Here is a 13,991-nt window from a genome sequence, read left to right as displayed (position 1 = left end):
TTAGGGTCATTGGATAAGGGTAAGGCTCTACAATCCTTTAACTCAGTTTCTGAAATTAAACAAAAACAAAAACCCAGGCGTTCTTCAGAATTCTTTTGGTGTTAAAAATCTGTCGTGACTAAACATGAGGCTGTAGTATTTATTTTTCTCATTTGGTGTGAATGTTCATATATGTTGTTGCAGAAAGAGTGTTTGATAATGGAACTGTTGCCTCAGACATTATGACCTACAATATGCACTGCATTACCTTTCTAAAATTCAGAAAATTCTGAGTTATGTTTTTAAGGATTTTGGATGAGAAATTGTGGACTAGCACTACACTACACATCTCTTCCTATGTGGGATTTTGGAGTTGTTGGGCTGATCCAGAAGGCACTTAATTTTGCAAAAGAAAAAATTTCTAAATATATTGAATTAGTTTGGTCATGACACACACTTTTCAACCTTGTGGACACATGTGCTTGTGAGAACTGTGCTAGCCTGATGAAAAAGTGTGTGCAGTGTCGGGCAGTAGTTGAACGAAGAGTGCTTTCATTATGTGTTGTGGAGGAAAAAGTTCAGAAGATGCCACTGATGACATCTCAAGTGGAAATATTCCAGTGTTCCAAAAGGACAAGGATAATACCAATGTCAATGCTGATGTGCAAAAGTTGCAACAGCAGTTACAGGACATTAAAGAGCAGACCATGTGCTCTTTAATGTTTTTTGTTTTTTAATGCTGGCAAATATGACAGTATAAGAACTTGTGGGAGTTAAAAATGGAAAAGTGAATAGCAAATAAAACAGGAAATCACAGTTTTAAATGAAGTTTTTGCCTTCAGTAAATAATAAGTGGGTTTCTGTCATGGTCACTTTCCTTTTTAATTGGGCAATTCTGCTTGTGTGTTCATTTCTGCAGGTAACTAGGTGAATCATGTCTTTTTATTTTTAGTATTAGCTAGAGATACCACCGCCTTTGCTCCCATCAGCTGCTCCCTTGAGTGACTGTCCAGATGTCCACTGTGGCATCAGTCCCCCTCCCCCACATTCACCCTAGAGAGTCACTCCATCTCTTATACTGGAAATGACAAAATGGTGCCCTTAGACATGTTTATTTGCCCCACACATTATTTTGGAAAACTGAAACCGGGAGATAAAAGTACGGACTTTTCCTTGGAAAATGGGATGAATGGAGAGCAGTAGGCCCTCCACTCCTGCGTGGTGACAATTTCCTGTGATGGGGGGTGCTCAGCAGTGAGCCTTAGTTTACCTATAAATAAAATGTTCTGTCATTGGTCAGCAAAGGAAGTTTTTGCTACTTTTTTATAATGCTGGAATTGTAAAAATCTGTTTTCCTTCCTAGAATTTTGAGTTCTTAAGGGTAGGGATCATGACTTTGGCAGTTGCCAGCATTTATTGAAATGCTTGACATAGAGAAGGCTTAGCAAATATTTGTTGAATGAGTGGTTGGCAACTTTTTGGTGTGTTTCCCTTTTATTTAGGTCATCTATGGAATAGTGTGATGAATTGAACTGAATAAGGAGGAAAAAAAGAGATGCATGAAGCTCACTTCCATATTTTTTTACATTCTTCCTCTTCCCTTTGAAATGGATATAAATGATGCTTATGTTGGTATCATTTATGATACTGTCTTCTCTGTTGGCTGTAGTTAGTTGACCCTGCACTGTTAAACCCTGAACTTGTTAAACTTTTTTTTCGTTTTCTTGATGAAAGACTTTGATTGTACTGCTTTCTGAATTCAAGATTCTTAAACCTTAGTGCTTTATTTATTTATTTACTTATTTAGCACAAGCAGAGGGATAGCAGAGGAAATGGGAGAAGCAGGCTTTGCTGATCAGGGAGCCCAGTTGTAGGGCTTGATCCCAGGACCCTGCGATCATGACTTGAACCAAAGGCAGATGCTTAACTGACTGAGCCACCCAGGTGCCCCTTAAGGCATATTTTAATTTTTATTTACTTTTATTTTTTAAAGATTTTATTTATTCATGAGAGACAGAGAGAGAGGCAGAGACACAGGCAGAGGGAGATGTGGGACTCCATCCCAGGACTCCAGGATAACGCCCTGAGTCAAAGGCAGATGCTCAACTGCTGAGCCACCCAGGCGTCCCTTAAGGCATATTTTTAAAAATTGGGTTTAACTGCTGTGTTTTGAGGGTTCCTTTTTATACTCTGGTTCCAAGTCCTTTGTTGGATATGCAATTTGCAAATATCCCAGTCTGTAGCTTATCTTTCCATTTTCTTAACAATGTTTTTCATAGCACCAAAGTTTGTAATTTTTATGAAGTCTAGTTGTATAATTTTTTCTTTTATGGGTATGACTTTGATATAATGACCAAAAACTCTGCACAACCCCAGGTCATGAAGATTTTCTCCTGTTATCTTCTAACAATTTTATAGTTGTATGTTTTACATTTTGAGCTATGCTCCATTTTGAGTTAATACTTGTATAAGGTGTGAGATTTAGGTTGAGGTTCAGGGTTTTTTGCATATGTATGATATGTATGTCCAGTTGTGATGTGCATTGTTTATAGTATCACCTAATTATCTTTTTAATGTTTGTGGTGATACCATTTTCATTACTGATACTAGTAATTAGTGTTGTTTATCTTTTATCATGTAACCAGAGGTTTATCAATTTAGTCTTCTCAAATAACTGACTTTTGCTTTCATTGACTTGACCTAATTTCTGTTTTTAATTTCATTGATTTCTATTTTTTTATTTCTTTTTTCTACTTCTCTTGGATTTTTCTTTTTCCAGTTTCTTAAATATAAGCTTAGATTGCATGAGATGTTTCCTCTCTTCTGACACAAGCATTTAATGTTCATTTCCCATTAAGCACTACTTTAGTGTGTACCACAAATTTTAATGTGTTTGTTTTTGTTCAGTTCTGTATACTTAAATGTTCCTTGATATCCTCTTTCACCAGTGGATTATTTGGGAATGTATTAATTTTCAAGTCCATAGAGAGTTTTCCGGTGAGCTTTCTGTTACTGATTTCTAGTTTAATTCTGTTAATGGTCAGAGATTATACTTTATATGATTTCTATTTAATTTATTAACTTTTTTTTTATGATCCAGAACGTGGTCTGTTTTGGTGAGTGTTCTGTATGCACCTGAGAAAAACGTATATTCTGCTGCTAGTTGAGGTGTTCTATAAATATTGGTTAGATTCAATTGATGACGGCTTTCCGGTCTTTTAATATTCTTGCTGATACTCTAATTTTATCATTTACTTGGGCATGTTGAAGTCTATTTTTTTTTTTAAAGACTATTTATTCATGAGAGACACACAGAGAGAGGCAGAGACATAGGCAGAGGGAGAAGCAGGCTCCATGCAGGGAGACCAATGTGGGACTCCATCCTGGGACTCCAGGATCACACTCTAGGCTGAAGGCAGATGCTCAACCTCTGAGCCACCCAGGCATCCCGAAGTCTTTTTTTTTTTTTTGAAGTCTCTATAATTGGAAGTTTATTCTTCTTTTGATATCTGTTAATTTTTGCTTTATATACCTTTTAGCTCTATTATGTATACTTGCAATTAGAATTTTATTTTTTTTTTTGGCAAATTCACTCTTTTTATCATGCAGTGGGAGAATAAAGAGATTAACTCCATACTCTTAGAATCACAGCTCCTCTGGTCAGAAAGAAGATCTCCTTCCCCAGTTTTTAGATGCCTGCCTGGCTGTTACTGCCATTACTTTTCTGCCATAGCTGCCACCATTGCAGTGTTGTGTAGAGACAGGGGTGGAGGGAAGGGAAAAATAAAAGGCCAAAAGAGAGAATTTCTCCCATCTTCCTTTTCCTGGACCAGAGAGAGAGAGGGTTTTTCTTAGAGCTCTTAGAGCTCCTCCTCTGTACTATATGAGCACTTCTGGGTTTTGAGCTGCCATTGTGTCAAAGTTGGGCAGTAGTGGAGGAAAAGTGATAACGTCTTGCCTTTTTTGATGGAACTTCAAATTCTGTTCTTTTTCTTGAATCTGTTTGCTGTCATTTACTTTTCAGAGTCCTTGGGTAGCTGTGACATGCATTTTATTCAGGATACTGTTATGGTTAGAGGAAGAGACAGAAGTCTCCATAGAGTGTGTTTACTCCATCTCTCCTGGAACTAGAACTTGTTTAGTTTTGAATTTAATGTATTTTGAAATATACCGGGTTCTTTGTCATGTGAATTAACTTTTCTGTTTATGCCTACTAATACATTTTCTTGTGATTAAAAAAAAATAAGTAGAAGTTGTCACAGCCAAGGGAAAAAATTATTGCTTTCCTCTAGAGGTAGCCTGGTCCTAGAGAAAGAGTGCTGATTGGGGGAATCACAAGATGTGAGTCAGGCCAGTGATTAATTCTTTGACCTTGTACAAGGTAGTTAGCAGCCTTGATCCTCAATTTTCTCCATAAAAAGCTAGTGGCATAATCTTTATTTCTGTGATTCTGTGGCAGAGCTGAGAAATTGCTCCTGGTAACCTGTTTTTCTCTCAGCTGGCTTAAACTCTTACTTTTTTTCCCCCTGTTGGACTAAGTGTTTCGGACTAGATTTAGGCTTTTTCTGTTGGTCTTTTTTGCCCTATAGAACATTGAGGCCTTCATAGAGAAAAGATATTTTCCAGCAGAGATTGATCTTGATTAATTTTAGTTGCATAGTCATCTTTTGTTCCCCACACACCAAATTTGGGTTAATAATAAATAAGATTAAAAAAAATCTTTATTTAGGTAATCTCTACAGCCAGCGTGTGGCCAGAACTCACAATCATGGAATTGAATTGCATGCTCCTCTCACCGAGTCAGCCAGGCACCCTAAATAAGATTCTTTTTTTGTTGTTAAGATGTATTTATTTGTGTGAGAGAGAAAGAACAGAGGCACATGAGCAGGGTAAGGGGCAGAGGGAGAATAATATCCAAGCTGACTTCTGCTAAGCACAGAGCCTGGACTTCGGCTAGATCTCACAAGCCATGAGATCAGGACCTGAGCTGAAACCAAGAATCCAGTGCTTAACCGACTGAGCCACTCAGGTGCCCTTATTTATGAAAAGTTTTAAGGACATAAATGCTTTGTTTTTTGACTTTTATTATTTTTTATTATTTTTTATTTTTTTTATTTTTTCTTTTTCTTTTATTATTTTTTAAAGATTTTATTTATTTATTCATGAGAGACAGAGAGAGAGAGAGGAACAGACACAGGCAGAGGAGAAGCAGGATTCCATGCAGGGAGTCTGATGTGGGACTCAAACCAGGGTCTCCAGGATCACACCCTGGATTATTATTTTTTTTTTTAATGTATTTTATTTATTCCTGAGAGAGAGAGAGAGAGAGACAGAGACAGAGACACAGGCACAGGCACAGGCAGAGAGAGAAGCAGGCTCCATGCAGTGAGCCTGATCTGGGACTCGATCCCTGGTCTCCAGGATCAGGCCCTGGGCTGAAGGCGGCGTTAAACTGCTGAGTCACCAGGGCTGCCCAGCCTGGAGTATTTTTTTTAAAAATTTTTATTTATTTATGATAGTCACAGAGAGAGAGAGAGAGAGAGAGAGAGAGGCAGAGACACAGGCAGAGGGAGAAGCAGGCTCCATGCACTGGGACCCCGACGTGGGATTCGATCCCGGGTCTCCAGGATTGCGCCCTGGGCCAAAGGCAGGCGCCAAACCGCTGCGCCACCCAGGGATCCCCAAGCCTGGAGTATTTTGAAACAAATCCTAGCAATCATATAATTTTATCTGTAAAGATAATGTTCCTTTTTGAAGTATTTAGAGGAAGTCTAACCTTGGTGTTCAGGTACTTACTTGCTCTATCACTTACCACCTTTGTGATCTTAGGTTGCATAATTGCTCTGACTTGAGGTTTCTTCAAAGGCAAAGCAGGAATAATGATCTCTGCCTTTCAGCATGGTTTGGAACAAATGAAATAATGAAAATAGTGAATGTACAAATGTTCAAACACTAGGCCCACAATATTACCATTAAAAAGTAACAAAATGTTATACAGGTAGCTTTATATAGTTTAGTACATGGGGTCTTAAGAGGTTCAATAGGGAGGAACATAACCAATACCTAGAGAACTTTTCTAATTCCTAATATACTATATCCCTGTCTTGAGGAGTGATGCCATAGTGAACTAATGGGACTGGGATATCATCCTGGTTTTGCAATTAGAACGACACTGAGAATTATTGGTTTAAGGACTCCACAGTTTGTATGTACTGATGATGAGAGTAATGATATTTTTATCTAATTTTTATCATCTTTATTAACATTATTGAGGTATAATATACATGTAGTAAAATGCACTTGTTCATCAGTTCAATGAATATTGAGAGGTTTACATATCCATCATAACATTTCTGTCACCCTAGAAGGTTTCTTTGCATCCCAGTCCACCCCAGCCCCATCCTCTGCTGCAGGCAATCATTGATCTCTTTCGCATGACTACAGATTAGCCTTGTCTTTCCTGGAGTTTCATATACGTGAAATCATACAGTGTGGACTTTTTTGTTCCTCCTTCTTTTGCTCAGCGTAATTTTTTTGAGACTCTTCCCTGTTGTGTTGGTTCTATTCTCAAAAGTATTCATTTATGTGGGTATACCATTATTATTCATTTTATTTTGTTAATTTATTTAAAAGATTTTATTGGGGATCCCTGGGTGGCTCAGCAGTTTAGTGCCACCTTCAGCCGAGGTTGTGATCCTGGAGTCCCGGGATCGAGTCCCACGGCTGGCTCCCTGCAGGGGAGTGGCTGTGGAGTGGCTGTGGAGTGGCTGTGGAGCAGGCTCCATCCTGGGGACTATAGGATCTCCACCTGAGCCAAAGGCAGACGCTCAACCACAGAGCCACCCAGGCATCCTCAGTCTTTTAGATTTAAAGTTTTAGCCATCCTAATGGTGTAAAGTGGTATCTTATAGTTTTATTTTTTTTTATTTTTTTATTTTTTTTAACGATAGTCACAGAGAGAGAGAGAGGCAGAGACACAGGCAGAGGAAGAAGCAGGCACCATGCACCAGATGCCCGATGTGGGATTCGATCCCGGGTCTCCAGGATCGCGCCCTGGGCCAAAGGCAGGCGCCAAACCGCTGCGCCACCCAGGGATCCCTATCTTATAGTTTTAATTTGCATTTTCTTGTTTACTAATGACGTTAAGTGTGTTTTCATGTGTTTATGGCCATTCTTACATCTTCTTTGAGAAGTGTCTCTTCAAATCTTTTACTCATTTTTAAATAGTATTGTCTTATTATTGAGTTGTAATATTCTGAATATGTATCCTTTGTAAGATAGGAATTTTATTTTTTTCTCTTTCCATGGATTGCATTATTTTCATCTTTTGAAAAGCAAAAGTTTTAAATTTTTGTAAAGTTAAATTTATTATTTCTTTCATATTTTGTGCTTGTTATATATGAAATCTCTGCTTAACAAAAGTTCTGAAAGATTTCCTCCTTCGTTTTCTAAAGGAAGATTTTTAGTTTTGGCTTTATTGTTAAGGGCTGTGACTCATTTTGAGTTAATTTTTGTATATTATATGGGGTTAAGGTCCAAGGTTAATTTCTTCTTCATAGATATCTAGTTGTGCCAGTACATTTGTTCAAGGAATATCCTTTGTTCTATTGACTAATCTTGGCCTCTTTGTTGAAAATAATTTGAGCTTATTTGTGTGGGTCTATTCCTAAACAATTTTGCTCCATTCTCTGAGTCTACCCTTAAATTCAATTCCACATTGTCCTGATTACCGTAGCTTTATAGTATTTCTTGAAATTAGATAGTGCAGTTTCTCTTAACCTTGTTCTTTTTTTTCCCTTAATTGTTTTGGCTATTATAAGTTCATTATTATTATTATTATTATTATTATTAACTTAAAAACAACTTATGAGACTATGACTATAACTTAAAAAATACTCTAAGATTGGTTTATTATTTTTTCCTTATCACAATTTTCAGAGTGCCCAGTCCTGAGATGATTACTGTTTCTTGGAAAAGTATTTAAATCTGATAATTGGTCTTCTCTCCTAATCGCTCATTTTGTTGAATTGAACTTTGTGATCATATTCAGTATTCATCTGATAATTTGTTGAGTTATATTGAGTTCACAGTTGAGCAGATAATATCTGTCTTCCCTAAGGTTAGGCATAGACCTTTTCTTACTAGTTTAAGGATTGACCTAAGATTTGGGTTGAGTTTGTTCCTAAGATATTTTGATATTAATGATGGATTTTACACATTGATATATTCTGTGTCTTATCTTGTTTTACTTGATACTTAATACTTTTGTTTGTATTCTTTCCAGAAATTTCCTGAGTTGAGATTATATATGTAATAGTTTTGCTGAAGTTTTGTATCATTGCAAATCTTGAATTCTTAAAAATTAGAAGTTCTGTGAATAGTTTTGGTAGTAAAAAATATGAACATTTTTATTTAATGTCTTTCCATATCCAGAGGATGCCAGCCCCCATCAGATTGCGGGAGCTGATCCGGACCATCCGGACAGCCCGAACCCAAGCAGAAGAACGAGAAATGATCCAGAAAGAATGTGCTGCAATTCGATCATCTTTTAGAGAAGAAGACAATACATACCGGTGTCGGAATGTGGCAAAATTACTATATATGCACATGCTGGGCTACCCTGCTCACTTTGGACAGGTAGGCTGGGCTGAGACTACATCTAGCAAGGGTGCTCTCTTGTTTGAATGACAGTAGCTCAGGGAGGGTCAATCTTTTCTTGTCAAGGAGGATAGGATACTTTTGATAGCCATATAGTCCCATCATTGTGGAACCAAGAGTAGAATTAAGAAAGTTGCAGACCTGGAAAGGCATCATATTGGTGTCAGTTGTGCTTTCCATTGGAAATCTCTCATTATGTGGATTAGAGTATGTTTTGATGGTGGCATCTAGCTTGCTTAGAGATTGATCAAGATTAACCAGTAGATTGTGATTGGTCTGTCACAGGGGCTGGATGATAATGAATATTTAAGAAATGTTTGCTGAATGTTTTCTTAATTATATTCTGTATGCACAATGATAATAAGGAATACTGAGAACATGTTTTTAAGTAAAACAAATTAAGTGGTTGCCACATAATGGCGTTTATGGGTTTTGTCATAATTAGTTCATTACTTGACTGTTATAGCCACTATGTAGGTCTGCCTCCTGATTTTTTTCTACACACAAATGCATATTATTATATATAGACAGTCTAGGCTCTGAGAATAATACTCTTGGTGATAAGTGCTTTCTTCTTTCCATGTTTATATATGATAAGGGAGAATGAGTTACAGAGAAAGAGTATAGCGGGTTGTTTTTAATTCTTATGCTATTAAATTTTATCTCAATTTCAGAATTGTATTATATGCTAAAGAGTCTTTTTAAGGAAAAGACTGCAAAATTGAAAGAATGTGCAACATTAGGCAGGAGAAAAATACCACCCATGTTTCCATTATTCAAAGATAACTATTGTTAATGTTTTGATATATTTAATTTACCTGGAAAGATGGCCATGTGTATCTTTTATTCAGCTTAGTAAGTCCAGTGAAAGATTCCCCCACCTCTGAGTTAAAACAGTAATGGGATTGAATCTTATCAGACTGACTTGGGTTAGTTTTATGCTTATTTTGGGGCTGGGAATGAGATCACTTTCTCTGGAAATACATGATTGAGAGTGGGAGAGCATTAATTTCCCAAAGCAAAATTGAGGTGTTAATATCAAAGGAAAGGAGGACCCAGGTACTAGGCAGACAAAAACAACAGCTCTTTCCTCTGAATAAACACGTTATATGCTTTTACCACATCAAAAAGCAGTTCAGGTAGATATACATTTAGTGCGTGTCATAGTATAAAGTAAATAGATGTTCATATATTTTTGTTGGTTGATTTTAAGTAGATACATTTAGGTTAGATTTACAGAAATCTGATATATTGGGCTGTAAGAGATACTCAAGGGTTTGAGGAGACTTAATGCCTACATTCAGTGATAACCACTATTTAACATCATGGAGTTAAAGGAGTTCTAAAAAGACCAACTATGAATTTAAAATATACGATAGATTTAAGACAGGATATTTTATTTTGTGAAAGAGCAGTCTATATTTCTAAAAGTCTTTTCTATACTATGTTTAAATAAAATGGGCTTTCCAGCTTTACTAGATGGTGTTTTCTGGGTGTTCTGGAATTTAACTATTTGATAAAATATTTAATTCTTAGGTGGAAAATGTTAATATTCAAGGAAACTGTACTAAAATTGTACAGTTTAAAAGATTTTTCTGAGTGGGAATAGGAATCATAATTTTAAAGTCCCTTAATATGTTTCCTCTATTTGAATAAGTCAGGGCCCTATCCAGTCAGTATTTGGTACCCTGCCCATCAGAATTTCCTTTATAATGTACCCATAAAAAGATTCCAATCTGGATTCTCTCACCTGGATGTATGAATCACAGTGCCATTTTCATTTAAGTATGTGTAACAACAGCTACTGTTTATTGCATTTTATTAGATTTGTTAGACTTTGCTGCTGTTTATGATAGCCAGTAACTGCGTAGCCACTGGTCTCTTGAAATGTGGCTAGTTCAACTGAGGTGAATATTAAAGGAAAATAAATTTTGGAAGATATTTGATGCAGTTACTGGAAAACTTATGTTTTAGACAACTTGGGTATGTGAATCTATCAATTGTAAATTTTATGAAGTCTAAATACAGTTATGTAGTATACAAATTGAGATGTGCTGTAAGTGTAAAATATATACTGTATTTAGAAGCCTTAGTATAAAAAGATGTAAAATAATTTTTGTGTTGATTATATGTTGAAATTATATTTTAGAGCTATTGGGTTAAATAAAATACATTATTAAAACTAATTTCACCTGTTTCTTTACTTTTTACTGCAGTATCTAGTATGATGCTGTTCAATAGAAATAAAAATATGAGCTAGATGTATAATTTAAAAATTTCTAGTAGCCACTTTCGAAAAGTCTTTCAAATTTTATGATAAAACCCATGAAGTAGGTAATATTCTCAAAGTGCAGATGAGGAAACTGAGATTCAGAGATTAAGGGCCTTGTTTAAATTTACACAGCTAACAAATATTAGAGGATTAGAGCTCAACTTTGTGTAACTCTAAAACTTATTCATTCTTTGGGTATGTTTAAATCTGTAAATAAGTTTATTAACTATTTAATTACTTTAGCCCTGACTTGCTGTACAGAGGATTTGAGGTGACATACATTACCAGCATCTATTTAAAAAAAAAAATAATAAAGAATAGTAGAAAATAAAAGTTGGGAAAAGAAAGAATTCAGAACCCAAAGTGACTGTACTTGCTGTTGGTGAGGCAGCTAAGGCAAGAAAAAGAATTCAGTTATGTGCTCGTTAAAACTAGAATTTAAGAGTGCAGCTACAGGAACCAGACTTCCTGGATGTGAATTCTGGCTTTGTTATTTTACTATCTATGATTTTGAGCAAGATCCTTAACCTTTCTTTTCTTGGTTTCCTCATCTGTAAAATAGGGACAGTCTTCATATTACTGTATAGGGTTATGAACATTAATAATTAGATTCGTAAATGTTAAACATTTATGTTTTATACATTAAAAACTCAAATATTACAGATTTTACTGTTTCCTCAAAGACAGCAAAATATTTTTTTGAAAAATCATTGAATTCTAATACAGATTTCCATTTATTTATATATTTACATATGTATGTGTGTAATCTCCCACCCAACATGGGGCTCCAACTCACAACCCAAGATCAAGAGTTGCATGCTCTTCTGGCAGAACCAACCAGGCACCTCTGAAATAGATTTTCTTATGGGGGTCTTTTATCTAGGAGTCTCTTAATAATGTAAAAGACTGTATCCTCAACACTTTTACAACAAAAGCCGTGATAAATTTCTTGTAGAATTTGTAACCTTTCATGTGTCCGGCTTAACTATGATCCAGAAATAAAGTTGAGTATCTAAAGAAGTGGGTAGATTGCAGAAGTAAAAAATGGTAGCTTGGGGGCCAGATTCTTCCACAGATGTATTTTGCACTATACGTTAAATTGTTTTGAATTTGCTACTGATACAAAAATCAAGGAACTTTTAATGGAAATCTGGATTTCTAGTTTCTCTTAGAAAATCAGACGATTTGACAACACTGGATCCACATTTTCCATGGCACTGGTAGGCTGGTGACCTTCTTTAGGCTGGGCTTGCATTGTCTATTTCTTTCCCATTCCAGCCTGGCCTGCTATACCCAGGTACCCATCCGCAGTACTCTTTCCTTCCATTTTTTTTTTTTTTAAGATTTTATTTATTCATTCATCAGAGACACAGAGGCAGAGACATAGGCAGAGGGAGTAGCAGGCTTCATGAAGGGAGCCCAGTGTGGGACTCAATCCTGGTACCCCAGGATCACAATGCTTAACCACTGAGCCACCCGGCATCCTGCTTCCCTTCCAATTATAATACAGGATAGCACTCCACTTCTCGTGCTCTTTAAAGTTTTATAGCATTCTCTATAAGGTCTTAAAAACTTTTGGTGAAATTTGTAGGTTCTGTGGAGCTCTTCTTACTGCAAATAGCACTCTTAAAACTTCAATAATTAGGTTTTCTATATAGAAAATAATTAATTTTTGCAACATTATTGGATTTGGTTCTAAGAGTTCCTATAGACCCATTTCTTCCATATAGTCAGTACTGTTGTCTGTAAGCAGTGGTAATTCCCTAACTTTCTATCTGTAATCATTTTTTTTCTTGTTTCTTTACTGCGCCATACCTGTAATTGAATGGTGATAATAGGCATCCTTGTCTTGAGCACCTTAAGGCCAGATTGTGCCCAAAATAAGCCTGTCCTACTGTTCCAGAACAGAAGAAAAACTACAGAAGTCATGTTAAAAGGATTTAGTAGCCATCAGAAGGGGCTTTTTGTTGTGCCCCAAAATAAGAAAATTTGCACATTAATAAGAATAATTGTAGTTGAAATACCAAGTAAGTTTATATCAGTGAGTTCATAATTTTTTTTATCTAAAGGTTTTATTTGTTCATTTTAGAGAGCACAAGTGAGCAGGGAGAGGGGCAGAAGGAGAGAGGGAGAGATAATTGCAAGCTGACTCCTCACTGAGCGTGGAGCCTGACATGGGGCTCCGTCTCATAACCCAGAGATCATGACCTGATCTAAAATGCTTAACTAACTGTGCTACCTAGGCGTTCCAGTGAGTTCATAAGTATTAAACTTTAAAAAACCCCATTGATAGGGTAGCCCGGGTGGCTCAGCAGTTTAGCGCCACCTTCGGCCCAGGATGTGATCCTGGAGACCCCAGATCGAGTCCCCCGCTGGGCTTCCTGAATGGAGCCTGCTTCTCCCTCTGCTTGTGTCTCTGCCCCTCTCTCTCTGTCTCTCTGTCTCTCATGAATAAATAAATAAAATCTTTAAAAAAACAAACAAAAAACTCCATTGATCATCTTTGGAGAATCCTAGGGACTTATTTTGAAAACTGACTAAATAAAAGGAAAGAAACATTTATCCTCCCTTTCTACCAGTAGTTCCTTCTGAAGGAACTATTTGTAACCCAACAGTATGTACAGAGAAGTTGCTCCTTAGAGGAAGAGTACAGCTGATAAATGAAGAAAGAATAAAAGAATTAGAATATTACATACATTTTGTAATCCCTGATGGTCATCATCAATTCACAAGAGAGACAACCACCAGAAATAACTATATACTTCCTGATGAAAGTTCATACCACCACCTATGAAGTGTATTTGCTAAATCAAAATAAAAACCGAAAAACCTGAATCTGATCAACAATCTTGTCCATTTAACAACGGGCATTTATCAGAGTTCATTGCATCATTGTTTCTAATCTGAAAACATTGGGAATAATCTATCCACAAAAAGAATAGGTAAGTTGTGGTACATACCAAAGTGGAATTCTGTGTTAGCAGTGAATAGAGCTGAATTAGAATTTCTTGTCTGAATGTGAGCAATACAGAAAGACGTTGAATGAAAAGAGCAGGAATATGGTATGATACTTATATAAAGC

At 36.4% G+C, this 13,991-nt stretch overlaps 1 protein-coding gene across 2 annotated transcripts in view; it reads left to right on the top strand.

The window, feature by feature from the left end:
- Positions 1 to 13,991, top strand: part of AP1G1 (adaptor related protein complex 1 subunit gamma 1) — a 79,278-nt gene that overhangs the window by 15,169 nt on the left and 50,118 nt on the right. For both annotated transcript variants that reach the window (XM_038538430.1, XM_038538429.1), the window contains exon 2: positions 8,413 to 8,616. In XM_038538430.1, coding sequence (XP_038394358.1) covers positions 8,416 to 8,616 — 201 coding nt within the window. In that variant the 5' untranslated portion in view covers positions 8,413 to 8,415. The remainder of the gene's footprint in view (positions 1 to 8,412; positions 8,617 to 13,991) is intronic.

Source organism: Canis lupus, chromosome 5, assembly GCF_011100685.1.
Source record: "Canis lupus familiaris isolate Mischka breed German Shepherd chromosome 5, alternate assembly UU_Cfam_GSD_1.0, whole genome shotgun sequence".
NCBI lineage: Eukaryota > Metazoa > Chordata > Mammalia > Carnivora > Canidae > Canis > Canis lupus.
This window is presented reverse-complemented; position numbering and strand designations above follow the sequence as displayed.